Source organism: Stegostoma tigrinum, chromosome 32 (genome assembly GCF_030684315.1).
Source record: "Stegostoma tigrinum isolate sSteTig4 chromosome 32, sSteTig4.hap1, whole genome shotgun sequence".
Taxonomy (NCBI): domain Eukaryota; kingdom Metazoa; phylum Chordata; class Chondrichthyes; order Orectolobiformes; family Stegostomatidae; genus Stegostoma; species Stegostoma tigrinum.
This window is the reverse complement of record NC_081385.1, coordinates 24,774,946-24,796,256: the sequence shown is the minus strand read 5'-3', so window position 1 is coordinate 24,796,256 and position 21,311 is coordinate 24,774,946. Positions and strand designations below refer to the sequence as shown.

The window sequence follows — 21,311 nt, the reverse complement described above, 5'->3', positions numbered from 1 at the left end:
GCATAGAAAGGGAAAGTAGGTAATATGGAGAAATTTCTTCACATGGAATTTTTAAAATCTGAAACATACTGCTTGAAAGACTGTTGGATATCAGATTTCACTTTATGGGGCAATTGGATTTGTACTTGATATGCAGAATTATGCAGAAAGCTGGCAGTGTGAAACTGTCATTTTTTTTTCAAACTTATCAACAGCATGATAAGTTTCATCTGCTTGTGAGATTCTATAGTTTTATAAATAAATGGTAATCTCCAAAAAGGAATCTTAAATCCGTGTTTTACATACACGGATGAGAGAGCATGCAAAACCATCCGACAGATTAATATTCCTGATCTAAATCTTCAACAGAACTGGTATGATCAATCTGAGAAATTTATCCTGTCATACAAATAAAGAACAAAAGAGGAGGGAGCTGCTGTAGGTGCAAACAGGAGTCAAATATACCGCAAATATATTCATTAATATGAGCATTGCTTAATAAAAATGTCAGTTGAGTTCCTTAACTCAGAGCTGACATTTTGAGCAATGTCATGCTGTTGGCATAGTTAATCTTAATTTTCAAAAATCAGTGACATTCTCAGATTCTGCTATGTTCATTTGAGGACGAGGGAGGACTGAGTACAAGTCATTCCAGTGTCTCTTTAATTGTGTACCGAATGATTCACAAAATATGCAAAATGCCACAATATCAGTTTGCACCCTTTGTCTTATCAGTCGCACGATTATGGATGAATTGTTTTGCCAAATAGAAAAACATGATGGGTTTGCCATGATATAAAACAGGAAATATTTGATTTAAGATGCCCAGTCATGCTTTGATTTAACAAACTCTACTGTACTTCAGCAGCTTCGTATTTAGAAAGCCAAGACAGGAAAAATTGTAATATGTAGATTAGGAAATGGCAGAGAAGTTAGACAAATATCTTGCTTCTCATAGAATGTCTGCAGCATGAAAACGGGCCATGTGCCCCAATAAGTCTGCAGCAACTCTTCAAAGAGCACCTCACCCAGACTCACCCCATCCCTGCATTTCCCATGGCTAACCAACCTAACCTACACATTCCCGGACACTATGGACAACCCAGCTGACCTGCATATTTTTAGACTTTAGGAGGAATCTACACAGTCACGGGGAGAATGTGTGAACTCCACACAGACAGTCACCCAAGACTGGGATTGAACCTGAGTCCCTGGCACTATGAGGCTGCAGTGCTGACCACTGAGCCCTCATACTGTGCTTTTATCTTCACACTGGATGATGCAAGAAGCACATCAGGAATAAATGGGCAACCAGGGATCTATTGAGAAGGAGGATATCCAAGCAATCACTAATAATGAATAAATAGTCCTGGAAAAGGATGTAACTTAAACAATACACTGGGTGGCTTGCAGCTTCAGATTTTGGAAAAGGTGGCTGGAGAGTTAGCAGATGTATTGCTTGTGATCTTCCAAAATTACACCATAAGACATAATTTCAGATGTAGGCCATTCAACACCACCCCCCGCCCCCCCACCGCCGCAAGATATTTGAAATTGGTAACTCCTTTCTCTGAGATAATACACTCTAGCCTTGGAGTCCCCAACAATGTCTATGCAACTACACTTTCAAATCCTCTAAGAACCCCATTTATTTCAATGAGGTCTTCTTTTTCTCTAAACTCCAGTGAGCACAGGCCCATCTGCTCAACCTCTTCTCATAATAAAAAACCTTCTAACATAGTGAACATTCTCTGGACAGCCCTGAAGGCCAGTATATCCTTCCTTAGATAAGCAGATGAAAGCCATTTACAGTATTCCAGCTGTGGTCTGACGAATGCTTTGTATAACTTTCACAATACATCCTTGCTTTGATTCTCCATAAATTCCCACAATTCTGGAATCAATGAATTAGAAGGTAGCAAATATCTGATTTTTAAGAAAAGAGGAAGCAAGAACTGTGATCCACAAATTATTGCGTCATCTGCTGATGCTTTGGCCACGTGTTCCTGGAGATCTGCTGTCATTGTAGGACACTTCCATTAGTCTTGTGAATTCTTCACACTTTCACTGCAACTCATTTGCAACCTCTCTGTGTAATCTCTCATTCAGCTACACCTAGGGCACACCCTTCTGCAACTTCCACTTTGCACTATGGAAGTGACCTCTGTCTCTTTTTTGCTCTGGTCAAATGACCAAAATTATTTTTTCAGGATACCGCTTTTAAAAGTTCCTCTTGCTCTCACAATTTCAAATACCTTTTCATTTGTCTATGTTCTGTAAATAGAATTTTCAGCATACGCCTGAGCATCCACATTTCAAAGATCTTTTGTTTTTTTCTCCCCCACATCAATCTTTCTTTGTTGCCTCGCTCTCTGAGACAGACTGGAAAGTGGATGTGTCATTTTAAAAGTTTTTTTTAGTTACAAGCTTAATGTTTCTTGTTGCTAACACATTTTTTATTTCCATGAAATCACTTCTGGCTCTTTTAATTCTTCTTCGAACTTCTGCATCACATCTCCCAATTTTTCATTTCTGCTATAGAGAAAATTGTATCTATTTCTTCCAGTGGCACCACCCACTTCTGTCTTCACTCAACTTTCTTCCAATCTATCCCTTTTACCTTGCATTGTTCCCATCTTTTTGGCATTCATACTCAATCAATATTCAAAACTTGTCCATTTAATTTGATATAGAGTCATTTAGCACGGCAACAGAGCCTTCGGTCCAACTTATCCATGCCGAAAATGTTTTCCAGACTAAACTAGTCTCACTTGCCAGTGTTTGGCCCATATCCCTCTAAATTTTTCCTATTCATGTACCTGTCAAAATTTCTTTTAAATGTTGTAACTGTATCTGCATCTCTCAACTCCCCCGGCAGTTCATCCCACCAAGAACCCGCTCTCTGTGTGAAAATGTTGCACCTCAGGGCCCTTTTAAATCTTTCCCCTGTCAACTTAAGAATATGCTGCCTAGTTTTGAGCTCCCCCCCCATTCTAGGGAAAACACCTTTGCTATTCACCTTATCTACGACCTTCTTAAACATCTCTCAGGTCACAACTCAGCCTCCTTTGCTCCAGTGATAAAAGTCACAGCCTATCCGACCTCTTCTTATAGCATATACCCTCTAGTCCTGACAATATCTTAGCAAATTTATTTTCTTAGTAATATCCTCATGCAATATTTTGTAGGCCTCTTCTGATTCAGAAAGTAGTCCTGAGTTGCCTGTGCACTGTGAATTTATTGCGCTCCTGCCTCTAAGTTTTGCCATTGGAAATGCATTTAATTCTCTGAATATTTGTTTTCTGTGCAGATTAAAAATGTCTGAAGACAGTAAACAGGTTAGTCATAATCTTCTCTTCATTGATATGTTTCTCACTTGATGCCCACTATTTGATATCAATATAAAATCACTATTTTGGGCCATAGGGCTGCTTTCTCATCGGAAAGAGATGACTGGTAGTGGTTTAACCTGAGGGTCGCTACACCTCAGGTGAGGGGTGAGCTTGATAAGGGGAGGATGCTAAGCTCAGCCAGTGTAGGAATTGAACCAAGGTTTTTAGTGTTCTAAACCAGCAATCCAGCCAACTGAGCACCCTGTTCTCAATATAGGTTCTATTTAAATCCTTGTATTTGCTGTCAATGTCACACTTCAGCAATGCACCATTGATGTTCAGTGATAAAAGTGACCAACTTCATTTTCATAGTCTATGAAACATTTGTAAATGTTCTCGTTCTGGATATTTCTAGATATTTATCAAAGATTGTTCCTGGATTAATTATTTCTTTCTTGTCCTACTCCAATTGTGAATCTACACTGTGTTTCAATAGTCTGCTTCACTTCTTAAGATTTCTTTCAATTCTCATTTTAATAATATTACTTTCATGAGGTGACTCATTAAGCTCATAGTTATAAAATGATTGCACTCCATTGCTTTAGGTTTCTTAGGTGACTTTGAGAATAATGAATATCTCAAGTCACTTTGAATGTATTCTTTGATGTACTGTTGATCACAAATTTCTGTTATCACTTTTAATTCTATTCCCCCAAGGACTTTTAGATGTTATGTTATTGTTTTATCTTTGCCTGGAGGTTTTCCTCTGCTTATCTATTTCAAAGCATTCTTTACAATTGATATCAGAATCACATTGTTTGCATCTATATCCTTGAGGACTCACTTGATTTTTATCATTGTATAAATTATTTTGTCTATTTTCTTACTACTGAATTTGTTTTAAATAATATTTTACTACCTTTTTATGCACTTATCAATTTTTATTTATTTCTTTCTGTTGGTCAAAGATTTTCCCTTTGGGTCTGTCTAAATTTTATTTTCGTAATTTCTTTCCAGCTCCAATACTTCATCACACACCTCATTATACACTTTTCTTTCACCAGCCAACATACATTCTTTATTTTCTTTTCAATTTCATAAGACTCTAATATAATTCTTCCTTTTCCCTTTTCTATCATAAGGACAAGCAAATCCTCTAATTGATTCATCATCTCTTTTTCTTTTCAGTTTCAATTGTGCATAATGTATACACACTTTCATCATTTTCCCGTTTGCTTTCTATTTTTTTTCTGAGAACTCTTTTGATTTCTCAGGTAAGACATTCCTACATGTGTCAAGTTCACAAGACCTGAAAGAGGTCAGAATTTATTTTCAAAAGATATACTTTATTTTATTTAAAGCAGACTTTGTTGGACTAGACCATGGCTGCCAATGATCACGTGATGCAGTTTGCTTACAATCTATGGAAAATTCCACTTGGCAAGGACCAGGGCAAATTTTCCGGAAATTTCCATTGTATGCAACCTGCCGTCCATAAGTGCAAAACAGCAGTAGACCAGCAGCATCTGAGAACTAGAGAATTATCAAACTAATTAAACCTGAAAAGTTAACAAAGTGTGGAGCTGGATGAACACAGATGCTGCCTGGCCTTTGTTATCTCAGATTCTCCAGCATCTGCAGTTCTCATTATCTCTGATACCTGAAAAGATGTTAACTTATGAGCAAAATATCATATTCTTGGTCTTGTGGTGTTGCGGAAGAATATTTATCAAATTTGTTGAGGTAAGGAGAACATCAATGGTATTCAGTTGATCAGAATCTCCCATGCCTCAAATATATGTAAATATAATCCTGCACAAGTCAGATATGCCTTGATAATAAAGTGTGAAGCTGGATGAACACAGCAGGCCTAGCAGCATCTCAGGAGCATAAAAGCTGATGTTTCGGGCCTAGACCCTTCATCATAGAGTCAAACTCCAATGTTTGTTTTTTAACTTTCACATTCTACTGTGTAGAACTGAACTGCTTTAGTGACTATATATATAATATATATGTATTTTATATCTATATATATATACTTTTGAAATTAAATAAGTCACCTGTATTTAAGAAATATCATACTGTGGCTTAATCTTGCCACTAGGCTGTAGCAGAGTATAATACCATGTGACACATTACATTACTTCCCTTGCTGATGCATACCACATCTCAATAGAATATCACACTGTCAGATTTAATGCTTTACATTTCAGAAAACATGGCTGTGACTGTAACTCACTGAAAAAAATACTTCTACAAAGCTAATATTGGGCAGATAGATTGTATGAGTAGGCAAGAAGGCGACACAGGGGCTATAATGCTAGGAAATATGGTAGAAAGAATGAAATTGTTTAAAGTGTGTATCCTGCAAGTTTTGGAGATGCTGCTTCAGACAGTGACTGCATAATTAATGGAGCATACTACACTTCAAGCACAACCTGCATGGCACCCCAAGATGAGAAGGACATCAGCCAGGGCATTTGGGCACACACAGGATATTGTGCTGTCATGAGGGCATCAAGCTGTTACCAGCTGAAGTGATGGCCATCTTCTAACTTTGAACTGCACAGGTCCACTGCTCAAATTTACCTTCAATCATTGAAAAGTAAATCTTCAGTTTCTTCAGGCCCTGTTCTTAAAGGCTGAGGAATTCAATTTCCAGTTATGGCAGTTTTGAATAATTTTGTTTTGCCATTGTTTTGTACATAAGAGTTTTGCTATTACAGGATCTCTAGAAGTACTCTAGTATGCCATCGGGTGTGTTAATTTCTCCAAGCCAGGACGGTACCCCCCCCACACCGACCAGATCCACTTTAGGGAATACATTACTTGGGACAATATTACAATTTCTCCACTGATGTTGGGTCAAACACCTGGAGATTCTAACCCAAAGAGCACTGAGGTTATATCTATGCCAAGTGGTTTTCAATAATTCAATAAGTTATTTTTTCAAGGGTAGTTAGTGATAGGCAACAAATTCTGGCCTTGTGAACAATGCTCAGGGCCCAAGAAAGAACACAAAAAATAATTAGCAAAAAGTTACTGCATCCTTATGTAGAGAGCGGAGGTTTTAATGATCTGCCTACACAGATTGCAACTGATAAAGGGAACTACAGTGGCAGTGTCTCTGGGCCTGCAACATGACAGGGAAATGAATCAGAGAGGGAGCACTCCACACCAGGTTCTCTGTGAATTCTCTACTCTCAGGATTCCTCCATGCACCTTGGCAATAATAGGAAATTGCCTGGCAGGCTAACTAATGTAACTAGAATTCTGGTTTTTCTGCCCATCAGCACTTTTCCAAGTGCTCCTCAAAGTCACCATCTGAGTCCTCCACAGCAAAACTTACCTACGACCTCAGCATCTGGATACAACATATAAAGCAGCTCTACCACTTTAAGTGGCATTAACTAAGCTGGTGGCTTATTGTCAGATTCAAAGAACAGCCTCTTCATCAGTGCTGTGCTGATGTTTTCTCTCACAACCTCTCTCTTTCCCATCCTTCTGCAGTTGATGAGGAAGTCACAGTCCTTGGGTATTTGAAATTAGAAAAATGAGCTAAACCTGCTCCTATTTTTTAAGGTTCTTATATTTCGTTTTTGAAGGCATTGTTGTAGGTGGACTGCAAAAGATATTTTATTCCAGTGTCCTCTTCAAACCATTAGCATAACGTACACGTTTCTTGCACAGTAATTTCCCCCTGATGGTAAGGTAAGTAATGTTATGGAATGATGCATTAAATAAAGCAAATGAAAGAGCTTAATGATCAGAAGAAGCCTTATTCATTAACATTAAGTAAAATACAAATAAGGAGTCTGGCTAAAGCTGAGAAACATCACGGCATAAAATCGGGCTCTGACCCAAAGAAAATCATATTTTCTTTTATTGCTGGAGCAGCTGTGTGATTAAGTAGAGGGAATTTCTACAAGAAAGTATTTGAAGAGAAGACAAATTAACAGGAGGGAGTGTGTCAAAATATTTGTTGGGAACTGTCAGAGCTGATTTCAAACTAGAGTTGCCTTTGTGGTAACGAGATGCACCCCAAGGTCAACCATTTTCAACTTTGACTATCGTCTCACCAAGTGGGTAATGCAAAATTCCTAACAACTCCCCTTCAAACTGCTGTGAAAGGCTTCACACAATCGTGCCAGAATAAATTGTGCTGCCCTTTCCCACCCAAACAAGCAGATGTAAGATGGCTGCTATGGCGCACAACGAGGGTGGACAAATGTAATTTATCTGATCATTGCTTTACCTCAGATTTGGGGATTGAATAATTTGATCAGATTTGTTGAGCACTGAGTTTGACTGAGATATCTGTATATCCACATACCATAGCCGTCAAAGCTGGTCACACTTTTTAGATAACAAAGTGTGAACCTAGATGAACACAGCAGGCCAAGCAGCATCTTAGGAGCACAAAAGCTGATGTTTTGGGCCTACACCCTTCATCAGAGAGAGGGATGGGGTGAGCGTTCTGGAATAAATAGGGAGAGAGGGGGAGGCGGACCGAAGATGGAGAGAAAAGAAGATAGGTGGAGAGGAGAGTATAGGTGGGGAGGTAGGGAGGGGATAGGTCAGTCCAGGGAAGACGGACAGGTCAAGGAGGTGGGATGAGGTTAGTAGGTGGGAAATGGAGGTGCGGCTTGAGGTGGGAGGAGGGGATAGGTGAGAGGAAAAACAGGTTAGGGAGGTGGGGACGAGCTGGGCTGACTTTGGGATGCAGTGGGGGAAGGGGGAGCTCGTCCCCTCCCATGAATGGAGGTGAGGGGGGAGGTGTAAGACAGGTGTAGAACTTCCTGCGGTTGCAGGGAAAGATACTGGGGGTGGTGGGGTCATTGGGGAGTGCGGAGCAGATGAGAGAGTCAAGTAGAGAGCGGTCCCTATGAAAGGCAGATAGGGGTGGGGAGGGAAATGTATCTTCAGTTGTGGAGTTGGATTGTATGTGGCGGAAGTGGCAGAGAATGATGCACTGGGTGTTGAGGTTGCCGGGGCGATATGTGAGGACAAGGGGGAATATACAGCCTGATTTCTTGAGTGAGTGAACACTGAATACAATGGTTCAGTCAAATTCTGAGCATGAAGAAACCTCATGATTCTAGAGATTTCAGTCTTCCCATTGGTGTTTATGATGTTGCTGGTTACCAGATTTTATTTCCTCACTGCCAAAGGATTTTGTTGCGCTTCGATGATAGTTTAATGCTTTTTGAAATTGTAGGTACCAGTACAACTGAAGTAAACACTTCAGTTCTGAAGAAGAGTCATTACCAGACCCCCAACACTCATGTCTTTCTTGCTCCACAGATGCTGCTACTGAGTTTCCCAGCATTTTCTGTGCTCACTTCGGATTTCCAGCATTTTACTCTGATGTGGTGACTGGCTTAGCTGTAGCTTTTGACATAACTATATATATAACTGCAATTTTAAGAAGTTGGTTCATTGGTGGTCCTCATGAAGTTGAGGTGGCATAATCTCAGAATATTTTTGAAGTTAGACCCTTTACTTAATTTAAGGACAATTGGTTAAACTTTTATTTTTCAAATGTGCAAACACCTTTCAAATAAAGAAATGTAACCATGAATGGTTTCTCAGAGCATGATGGGAAGTGTCACCAATACTGTAGGAATGATGGGATTTTTTTCTGTTCCTGTGGGAACAGAGTCAAGAATATAAACTGTGATATTTCTGTTGCAATACAGACCATGGAGACAAAAGAAAGCTGAAGGTTGTGATACCACAAAAATGAGCAGACCCAAGACTGAGATTGGATAAGGCTATAGGTGTGGAGTGTGTGAATATTAAGTTGTGAAACCTTTGTGTTTTTGGGAGAAGCTATCCTGGGTAAACAGAAGCAGCTTGTCCCACAGCACATGCTGGAAGAAATCTTTGCTTGCTGAATCTAAAACTTGGTGTGGTTAATTTAAACAATAAACTTTCTGTCTGATATATTCAAGCAATTAGTTTAACTATGATGCTGAACGCATTTTTTTTTAGAAATCATAGGAACTGCAGATGCTGGAGAATCTGAGACAACTTGGCGTAGACTGGATGAACACAGCAGGCCAAGCAGCATCCGAGGAGCCTTTCTGAAACCTTTCTGAAGAAGGGACTAGGCCTGAAACGTCAGCTTTCCTGCTCCTCTGATGCTGCTTGGTCTGCTGTGTTCATCCAGCTCTACACCTTGAACACCCTCGACCGTGTCTCCCGCATTTCCTGCAACTCATCCTTCACAACCCCCTCCCCGCAATAGCAACCAAAACAGAATTCCCCTCATCCTCAAGTACCACCCCACCAATCTCCGGATCCAACACATCATCCTCTGCCATTTCCACTGTCTGCAATCTGACCCCACCACCAAAGACACTTTTCCCTCCCCACCCTTATCTGCTTTCTGGAGGGACCACTCTCCCTGGGACTGCCTTGTCTGCTCCACACTCCCCACCAGCCCCACCACACCCGGCACTTTTCCCTGCAACTGCAGGAGGTGCTACCCCTGCCCCTACGCCTCACCCCCTCACTCCCATTCCAGGCCCCAACATCTGCTAATGTGGTATACTGCATTCGCTGTTCCCATTGTGGCCTCCTCTACATCAGGGAAACCAAGGGGAGGCTTGGGGACCACTTTGCATCCTGGGCCTCCTGCAGTGCCACAATGATGCCACCCGAAGGTTGTAGGAACGGCACCTCATATTCTGCTTGGGAACCTTGTAGCCCAGTAGTAACAATGTGAACTTCACAAGCTTCAAAATCTCACCTCCCCCAACGCATCCCAAAACCAGACCAGCTTGTCTCTGCCTCCCTAACCTGTCCTTCCTCCACCTATCCGCTCCTCCCACCTCAAGCCTCACCCCAACTCCTACCTACTAACCTCATCCTACCCCCTTGACTTGTCCATCCTCCCTGGACTGACCTATCTCTTCCCTAACTCCCCATCTACACTCACCTTTATTGGCTCCATCCCTGCCTCTTTGATCTGTCTGTCTCCTCTCTACCTATCTTCTCCTCTATCCATCTTCTATCTGCCTCTACCCCTCTCCCTATTTATTTCAGAATCCCCTTCCCCTCTTCCATTTCTGAAGAAGGGTCTTGGCCTGAAATGTCAGCCTTCCTGCTCCTCTGATGCTGATTGGCCTGCTGTGTTCATCCAGCTCTACACCTCGTCATCTCTTTTATTTTACTTTAATACCAGGATATTGAGCATAGGTTATTTGTCGAGGCAAATTCTGAGAAAAACAAATTTATTATTTGGTGGTAAACTAAGTTACTTCTTTAAAACAAACGTTTCTCTTTGTCAGCACCTGAAGTGTGATTTTCAACTTATTGTGCAAATGCTTAGTTCCACATTAATTACCCTTCTTCATTCTAATTTTGTGGTTTTATTGAAACACTTTAGCAATCATGGTACTACTGAGCTCCTAATACCTTAGTTTTTCTGGTACTTGTGACCTAACAGACATTTAAACTAAGTTACAAGGTCTTTGTCAGTCTTTGGCTGGAATCTTTACACTGCAGCATGGTTAAGGTAGTAACTGTTTAAATTAAGCGCTTGCCTCTGTTGTAAACTAAAATCAGAAGTCACACAACACCACATTATGAGAAATATCTGGAAAAGGTGGCAATTGAATCTGGAATTTCTAGCCCAGAGGTAGAGATAAGACTACTGCACAGCAAGAAACCCAGAACTACAGTGTAAATATTTTCTGAACAAACTTTTCAGAAACACCTCTGGAGTATATAGGTCTTAAAGTCAGGCCTCCTGGCTCAGAAGTAGGAACACTTCCACTACGCCACAACAGCCCTGGCATTTTAGATGTGGAGGTGCTGATGCGAGACTAGGGTGGACAGTCAGGCGTCACAAGATACCAGGTTATAGTCCAACAGGTTTATTTGAAATCACAAGCTTTTGGAGCGTAGCTTTTTCATCACCTGACAAAGGGGCTATACTCCACAAGGTTGCAATTTCAAATGAACCTGTTGGACTATAACCTGGTGTCATCTGACTTCTGACTTTATGCTCTCCAGTCCCAAGTACCAGCACCTCCACATCGCATTCCAAAACATTGAAAGGAAAATTATGAGACAATGTCATGGATATTCCAATTTTTTTTCAATTAGCAATTTAAAACAATCAAGGTGATATAATAGGCTGCAATTAGGCTAATTCAGTGTTACAGTGAATAACATTTCCATTAATCAAAATGAAAATTTTGCTTACAGAAATTGAAAATTTCCACAGACATAAAAAAGGAGCTGCATCCTTTCGCGAACATCATATAAACTGATAACCAACAATGGAACTGTCTGAAGTTGAAATTTCATGCCCAACATTTCAGATTCATCCCTGTGGAGCAATTTACCCAGCATGTCCAGATTTTTGAGGCCGTGGAAGGGGTGGGGAAAATGGAAAACCAAGCACAGAGTGATTTTAATATACATTCCAACAGGAGTACTGATAAGCAAATTTTGCAGACTTATTTTGATCTCCAGGGAAATGTGATATGCATTGTAAAAAAATGCAGATTGTGCCACACAATGTCATTGCACTATTTGCATATGCAGCAATTGGGGTTTGCAATCTGTCTGGCCTTTGTCCTTCTTTCAACTGTGTCACTTCATTCTTAGCATAACAATCACAGTGATGTCTCCTCCCATCACATTGATGAGGACAAGCAAGGACACTTTCAGGCTGCTTTGAGGATGAGAAGGGAAAACTCATTTAGTCTTAAATTGATTGAAAACAAATGCCAACTGTGAGTTCCATTGTTAAAATCAGGCAATTACCAGAAGACAAAGAGGATTGCAGATACTGGAAAGGTTCCAACCCAAAATGTTGACTTCCCTACTCCTCAGATGCTGTCTGAGCATCTGTGCTTTTCAAGCTCCACATTTTCTTTACTCTAGCTTCCAGCATCTGCAATCCTTTCTGTCTCCAAGCTGCGGAAAACCACACTGTGAAGTCTCTTCTAAGGATGCTAACCTTGAAGAAATTTTCTTCCTCCTTCCAAAGGGAGCTCAGTGAATCTCTCTCCCACTGCATCCCCTTATTATCTCCTCTGCCCTGAAACAACTACAAGAGTTATGCATGGGTGATTTTGTGGAATTTTAGAAAAATATTAATAATTAAGCAGACTTTAGATCCTTTCACAGGTAGTAATTAGAATGTTAGAACTAACAATTGTGAGGTAATGTACTTTGGAAGAAGTAACAAGACAAGGGAGAATTCAATGAATGACAGGACACTTGGAAGCTTAGAGGAACAGAGGAATCTTGGAGAGCTTTTCCACAGATGCCTAAAAACTGCAGGGCAGGATTAAAGAGTAGATAAGATGGTGAATAAGACATTTACCTTTATCAGCCAAGGCACAGATTATAAAAAGAAGCAGGTTATGTTGGAGCTCTACAGGGGTTTGTTTAGGCCATAGCTAGAGTACTGTATGCAATTCTGCCCACTGTTCTTTAGGAAGGATATGATTGCCCTGGAGGGGTTGCAGAGGAGATTCACCAGGATGTTGCTTGGGATGGGGCAGTTTAACTATCAAAAGAGGCTGGATATGCCAAGTTTGTTTTCTTTGGAGCAGAGAAGATTGAAGGGGATCTGATAGAGATGTAAAAGATTATGAGGGGCATGGACAGGGTCACTAAGGGAGCAGCTGTTCCTCTTAGTTGAAAGGTCAGGAACAAGGGACACATTGTTAAGGTGGAAGATAGGAGAACTAGAGGGATTTTGGGGGAAAACAATTACACACCAGGTGGTGGGGATCTGAAACCTGCCTGGGAGGGTAGTTCAGCCGGGTAACCTCACCTTTAACAAGTTCTGGGATGAAAACTTAAAATGACATAAAATTCATGGGTATGAGCTTTTGCTAGGAAGTGGGACTCTTGTAGATTTATCATAATTTTGGTGGCACAGACTCAATGAGCCAAAGGACTTCGAATATATTGGATGATTCTATGAGTACATGCCATGACTTCTCAGCTTATTATTTGTGGTTTATTCAGTTCTAGGGTTCAGTGCAGCTTTAAATGGAGTTGAAAGCAACGGGACAGAGGGCTATGAGATAGTTTTGTTCCCTCTACCCTTGGAATACGACATGGTAAATCATTGGATTAACAGGCTGGCATCTGCGTAGAGAATGCTTATCTCTCCCACGTTCTGAGTCCTGACCAGAACGGCCAGCAAAATCCAGTTGAAGTGAGTCTGCAGGAATCTTCCAAGCTGTAATATCCGAAGGATTGACTATCTTAAAGAAATACGTACTCCGAGAGAAGGATTAAAACTTTCCCAGGGAGAAAAAAAGTTAAAAAAAAATCAGTCAAATAAAACAAAGAACGATTGCTGGAAAACTGAAAACTGACTGAAATTACCGGAGAAACTCAGCAGGTTTGGCAACAATGGTGCAGAAAAAGACAGATTTTGCATTTTCAGCCCAGTGACCCTTCATCTGAAGTGTGTTACTTGAAAATTAATGCATTGGTTGTACAGGAACACTGTTCTGTTGTATGCAAAACAGGTCAGATCCATGTGTATCATTTGGAAGTTTTATTGGTTTTTCCTTCTGGGTTTTTAGACTTCTAACAGAAAATTCTGGCTTTAAGAGTTAAAACATTCAGGCATCATATTTTGCTCCCTCAGCACCACTGAGCACCCAAGCCAATGTCTTGTGTGGGCCTTTAACCTTTTTTTAGTGCATATTGTCTGATTTTGCATAGGAAGCAAGATTCCCATTTCCTTGGCAGTTTATATTTGCTACTCAACCACACTTAAACAGATAGACAATTGACCTTTTTAGTGGTTCATTTTCTGAAATTTCTAACCATTTTTCATTCTATAATTTGATATCATTAGTCACTAATCGCAGCACATTACAAGACTGACTGTAATCACATTTAAATGTAAATTATTGAGCTGAAGAAAGAGATTACCCATCAAATAATCAAGGCTGTGTGCCACATTGTAAAGTCTTCAACAAACATTTATGACATTTTTGCTTTCCTGTATGATTTTATCGTCTGGCAATAAAATCAGCTGAAGCAGCCAGACTTAATCAGAATATTATTGTATAGTCTGATCAGGATGGTTTGTGCATGATGGTTTCCTGGCAACATTATTACTCATTATATTCTTCAGTTTGCTCCAGCAAATGTAAAACAAGGTGGGCTGACTTACTGTCACAAAGAAATGGAGATAATCCCCAACTGCAAATCAAACTGAATTTAAAGGCAAAATAAAAACCAAACTAACTGCGGATGATGTGAGTCAGAAACAAAACCAGAAATTGCTGGAAAAACTCGGCAACTGTGGACAGAAATCAGAGTTAACATTTTGGGTTGAGTCACCCTTACTCAGAACTCAAGGGAGAGCTCTGAGGAAGGGTCACTCGACCAGAAATATTAACTCTGATTTGTTTCCACAAAGACTGCCAAGCCAGCTGGGTTTTTCCAGCAATATCAAAATTGAAAGGCACACTGTCCTTATTTGTATAGTTAGCCTAAATTCACTTTGTTTCTGACACAAACTTCATCTCAAGAGCAAAAATACATTTGGGAGGTGAATATTTTTCTTTCAGTTGACACACAAATCTGTGAAAAGTCTCACAATTTTAAGCAGGTAAGGGGATAAAACAGTTAAAGAAGGAAAGTGGAGTTGAGGTTATCAATCCAGCCATGATCTCATTGAATGATGGAAGTATTTTGGCAATTCAGGCCACTGTAAATTATTAAGCTGAAGAAAGAGAATAAATGGCCTTCCTCTATTTTTACATTTTATGATCTTAATCAGATTGAAATAAGTATAAAGTCTGCAAATATTGGGAATGAATGATGTAACAACATGTTTCTGTTCAAAATATTAAGCTGAATTTTACCAAAAAGCCAGCAAAGTGTCAATTTAGGGAGATAGTAGGAACTGCAGATGCTGGAGAATCTGAGATAATACGGTGTGAAACTAATGAACACAGCAGGCCAAGAAGCATCAGAGGAGCAGGAAAGTTTGACTTTTCAGGTCAAGACCCTTCTTCAGAAAAGGGGGAGGGATAGGGGATTCTGAAATAGGTTGGGAGACAGAGGGAGACAGAAGGTGGATAAAGGAGAAGATACGGTGAGAGGAGACAGACAGGTCAGAGAGGTGGGATTAGAGCCAGTGAAGGTGAATGTAGGTGGGGAGTTAGGGAGGGATAGGTCAGTCCAGGGAGGATAGACAGGTCAAGGAGTCAGGATGATGTTAGTGGATAGTAGATGGGGGTGGGGCTTAAGGTAGGAGAAATGGTTAGGGAGGTGGGGACGAACTGGGCTGGTTTTGGGATGCAGTGGGGGGAGGGGAGATTTTGAAGCTTGTGAAGTCCACATTGATACCCTTGGGCTGCAGGGTTCCCAAGCAAAATATGAGATGCTGTTCCTGCCTCTTTCTGGTGGTGTCATCGTGGCCATGCAGGAGGCCCAGGATAGTCATGCTTTGGAGGGCTTTCCTTTATGAGGACTAACAAGTTTCCTGGCGTAGTCCACCAATGTTCACCTTGATGGCACTATCCCGGCACTGTCTTGTGCTCAAGAGTGTGCTCCCCACTGCCATGACTTTTTGAGATTTCCAGCACCACATTGAAAGCCCAACTGTAAAACAGCGCATTACTGGGAAGGAAGTGATACAAAGCAGCTTCTAAAGGTGCACAGATGGCATGAGTGCTCATAGAATCCCAAAAGTGTCAAAACAGGCCATTCAGCCCACTGAGTACACGTTGGCCCTCTGAAGTGAGCCCACCCACACCCAACCCCCTATCCTGTCCCCAAAACGCATATTTTCCATGGGTAACCCACCTAACTTAATCTACACATTCCTGGACACAATGGATAATTTAGCTTGGCCAATTCACCGAACTGATACACTTTTAGGTGATGCCTTAGCCCAAATAGAATCTCGCATTAGTAAACATACTGTTATATTACATCTTTGCCTGCCTAAACAACTGGCTGCAAGAACAAAGCTGCAGAGGATACCTGTATTCAGTGCCATGCCATATTAGGAACTGTCTAATGGAATTCAGTGTGAGGAGGTAGCATGGTGGCTCAGTGATTAGCACTGTTGCCTCACAGTACCAGGGGTCCAGGTTCAATGCCAGCCTCAGGTGACTGTTTGCATAGTGTTTGCCATTTCTCCCCATGTCTACCTGGGTTTCTTCCACGTGTTCTGGTTTCTTCCACTTGTGCAGGCTAGGTGGACAGGTCATGCTAAATTGCCCATAGTCTGCAGGATCATGTAGGTGAGGTGGATTAGCTATGGGAAATGCAGGGTTGTCAGGATGGGGTAACAAGTTAAATCTGAGTGGGATGCTCCTCAGAGAGTCAGTGTGGACTTGTGGGACTGTCCCCATACTGTTGGGGTTTTCTGACTTGCCATACCACCTAGCAAAGCATCATATTTTGTCATGGCTCGATATGGCAGTATCACATGCTGGAAAGCATCCAATTCTGCTTTTACTGCAGTTTACCAAAAGCTAAAGAAAAGAGGCATTTGTTTCAAAGACAGACTGCTTATTTTCAAACATTAACAAATTTACTGTAAATGAGTGATTACTGTATCTACTTCACATCATTTGGAAGTAGGTGTGGATTAAGTCCTGTCTGACCTGTAGCATCCAATGCTGCATTGGTCTATCATGCTGGGGGTGATGATTCTTCTCTTTGATGCCTTTATCCTCCTCCTGACTGCTGCCGCTGCTTTCCCAGGTCTTCAGCAACCATCATATCCCCATCGGCTGGCCTCATTGCGCTGAACACAACATCCAGGATTATGCAGAATACTCTGCCTGTAATGCATTGCAAAGCCCCCTGCAAATTAATGCAAACATCAAAATTTCATCTTCAAGAGGCTTGTTGTCTGCTCTACCATGGTTTTGGTGGAAGAGTGGGCTGCATTGAATCTATGCTCAACTCTCATCAGGAGGTCGGCTGATGGAGTCATCAGCCATTGTCACAAAGGGAATCCCTCGTCTCTCAGTATGCATCCTTGTAAAGCATCAGCCCATGAAATGAGGCAGGGAGACAGGAGCTTTCAAAGATATCAGTGCCATGGCAGTACCCCAGGAAATCTCGTGCAGAGTTGTAACATGTGATACCGATGATAATAGATGGACTCTATGTCGATGGAATGGAACACTGTTTTCAGTTGAAGAAACCTGCCATATTGTTTACGGCTTTCTCAACAAAATGTGTGCATGGTCTATAGCAATCTGAACTTGGCGGGGAACGAGTTATGTTGGCAGCTACCCAGGATGCAGCACTGGCCTTCTCACAAGGAAAATAGATGAAGCAGAGTGATCTGTAACAAATTGTAGAAACCTACATTCCTATGAATGAAGCACATGCTCCAGGCTTTAAGGTGGCAAAGAATCATTTGGCTATGCTGCTGGATTCCAATGCCAGTGGAGACTTAAAGCTTAAGCCTGTGGTGGTGGACCACTCTGCCAACACACGGGCCTTCAAAGGTTACACTAAGTCACAAATTGTATGTCCAGTCGCAATCTCTGTAGATGGGTGCTGGGGTGTGGGGGTTTGGATGTTGATGAGGGCAGTGACAGCATATGGAGATTCAGGAACTGCTGTCTAAGATGGAGACCTGGAGGAGTAAGCAGCAAAGCAACAAGCTGGTGTCTTCAGGTTCCTGCTCAATTGGGAATTGTCACTTTCTAGTGTCTCTCTGCCATGCAAGGGAATAGGAGTTTGCATGTAAACATGGGATGAGGGACTATTGTGATTTAAATACATGTAAATAAGCTTCTATCTGCTCACAATTGGGCTTCTCATCTCATCATTCAAATCATGAGCAGAAAATTGGACTTCCTTTTCTCAACATTACAAATACTTTTCTTTCTGAACTCAGCATACTTTCCCAACTGTCACGTCACTGGTCATGTTGTTCACAGGGTAGGAAATTTTGGCCTTATTGGCCAACAATAATTTGGAAATGATGCATTCTCTGGCTATTGTGGAGAATTGTTCAATGGGTTTTGTTGTTGTCATATAGTCAATATGGTGAGTATATATGGCAATTGGATGTGACTCATTTCAATTGCCCTTCCCTCTTTAACTGGGATGTCACTTTATTATATATCTTGTTAACACTCCTGGGAGGTGTAGATATTTTGATCTGATGTATTTTTGCTTCTTTTTTTTCTATTTCTATTCACGTGTGCCTTAAGAAATTTGAGCATGAGCCTTCTCTGCCTTACCAGCTGAGAGCCGATGGTGAAGGACAAATGTTCTCAGCCACCAATGGCTGGGTTTGCATTGCTTTGCTGCATCTTCCTGTTTTTTAGAGTTTGGCTGGGGAGGGAAGAACTGTTTAATTTGGTTGGTCAGTTTTACTCGTTATCCTCTATTAGATTCACGTTGATCGATAAATGATTGGTGCTTTGGTGCTCTGCAGCAGGATGATAAAATCTTGGATGTGTAGCACAAGTATAATTAAAGACCATTGAAAAGATATTTTATTGAACCCCGTATAAAACCCACCTTAGCTTAGCATACATAGAACCTTTGATTTCTCCTATTCACCCCTGCCCTTTCAGCTTCAGCTCATAAAATACTGCTGTCTCAATCCTCTGGTCACACTCATCTGTACCTCATGCCATGGCAGATCAACTTCATGCAGCTCTGATGAAGACTCGAAATGTTAGCTGGCTCTCTCTCAACAGATGATGTGATTTCCAGCATCTTTTGTTTTTAGTACAGATTCCATCGCCTGCAGTAATTTGCTCCAACGATGTTAGTTCTTGATTTGACAACTTAATATTCTCATCTTTATTTTTAAATCTCCTCCTTATTTCTTACTTATCTCTGTCACCACCTTTAGTTCCTTCCAGTTGGCATCCTGTAAGTATTCTTCCTTTTTGTGTCACCTTCAGTAGCAGGGCATTCACTGTCCCAGTTTTGCACTCTGTACTTGCATCTTAAATCCCTTCACCTTTCCACCTCCTTTTTCTCCTTTCAGACCATCCTTAACCAAAGTGTTTAAAGTGAGTTTTTAGGGCAGCCCTCCCAATATCTCCTTATTTGGCTCTGTGGTAGCTTTGGTTTGGGATTCTATAAAGTTTATTTCAGTGACAACAAATGTAAGTTATTGCTGCTGTGTTCTGCAGTATCCTTCATTTTCCTAATTTGGTTTAGGTTTATCCAGAAATATTTCAAAATGTTTGGTGTTATTTTTACTTCTACTTGATTTTCCCCACACTTTATTTATTTCTGATTTATTTGTTTGTATGAATGGCTTTGTGACAGCTGTGTTTTTGTTATTTATTTCTACAAAGCTCACCGTCAAAAGAAGTTAAAACAAAACAATACATTTACTCAGAAAATGCATTTTCCCAGCATGAAAGGAATATCAGATTTGGACTAAAACCATCTCACTCAGAATTCTGTACGATTACACATGTTGTCCTTGACCTTCTAGCTTTGTGCTTTTAATACACGGCAGACTCAATGGGTAATATGTCTTAGGTTGGCATTTATCCAGTAATTAGAACCTAGACACAAGCAGCCAGCATTCATGCCAGCAGTGGTCCAATTCCAATTTTCTCAACATCTGAGGGTGTTTTAACTGCAGTTTTGTTGCCTCCACTGTCATTAACACTTTTTGGAACAACTTTAATGCTGTCTGTCCATCAGAAACCTGGCAGGTTGCTAAATCCATTGCGCTCACCCACTGATTAACCCAATCTCTCTCTTCAGACGATCATCTTAACCTACACGTCCCAGCATGTGAGAAGAGGAAGGAGACCCTCTGGAAATTTGTGCAACGTTGCATTAAATACACAGATTGGGATCCAATTAATTCAAGCACATCCTTTGCACTCCACAAATAAAACTTGAAGCCACTCTTGCCCAGGGAACTCTTTTCCCATGAATTGCCTTTGACTTATTTTAATTCTGGGGATTGTTCCTTTATTTAATAACAATTCCTGCCCATCAGATCCTGCCAATTCCCAACATCTGCAGATGGGAAACTGACTGAATCCGTACAAGAGAAGCCTGGTCACTTAATCCGTCCAAGTCATCAACTGACAATACTGGGCACTTAACGCATTGCATAGACCACTGGTGCCCACCTTTACTCAAACATTTTCGACTTTAGTTCCAATAAAAGGAGCACCTAACAACAAAGAGCACCAAGTGTAAGATATTCATCATTTATTTATATATTATTGAACAAAACGTTAGGAAACTTTGAACTGAAAGAAACAGTAGTTATTCCAAATTATGCCCAAGAATGATGAATATATTGTCAAGGAATGCGCATTTTTGGTTCTGTATCTATAATTCATTTACTTTTTGATTATTGCAAGTAATTAACAGGCAGTGTTATAGCTTTCTGAAGCTCAAATTAGTTTTCGCAATCCAAATTATTTCTTACACGATTGAAATAAGTACTAGCTCCTACAATGGGCCCATGTCTTTTCTCTGCTTCTGCTTGAATTATCATGATCATAACATCGCAAGCAATGCTCATTCTTCCTTCATCACATCAAAAATGAATTAATAGCAGCTGAAGAATCTATGTATCAGCAAATGAGAGGCAAATGTTCAAGTCAAGGTGCATAAATTGTACAGCGCATTCTGCTTGTACAGATGTGAAATATGAACATTCTTCTACTTTATTGCACATATTCATTTTGTGCAAGATAAGTATGAATTTATACATCAATACTTCATATTAACAGGACCATAGCTGGAAGATTGAAATGATCAGTGCTGGAAGAGCTATCCAAAGATTGATTAAGGCCCAACATAATGGCAATGTGTTTTGTTAGATTTTGTCTCAAGTTGAAGTATTGACTCACATGATTCTGTGTGGCAATTCCTTTCCCAGTAGATGAAATCATGTGATTGCAGCACAGCATCATTGCATGACCATTTATAGAATCTGTCGCCCGCTGTGCATTTGTCAAAAAGTCAATGCCATGTTCACCAGAGCTGGCAGTGATGTATTGATGAAGCTAATCAGAATGAGTG

The 21,311-nt window shown here is 40.7% G+C and overlaps 1 protein-coding gene across 5 annotated transcripts in view; it reads left to right on the top strand.

The window, feature by feature from the left end:
• Window positions 1-21,311, top strand: part of LOC125466978 (otoancorin-like) — a 193,311-nt gene that overhangs the window by 34,056 nt on the left and 137,944 nt on the right. Inside the window, exon 2 of one of the 5 annotated variants that reach the window (XM_048562223.2) lies at window positions 3,290-3,317. The exons of the other annotated variants lie outside the window; for them this stretch is intronic. Coding sequence (XP_048418180.1) covers window positions 3,297-3,317 — 21 coding nt within the window. The 5' untranslated portion in view covers window positions 3,290-3,296. The remainder of the gene's footprint in view (window positions 1-3,289; window positions 3,318-21,311) is intronic. 5 annotated transcript variants of the gene reach the window in all.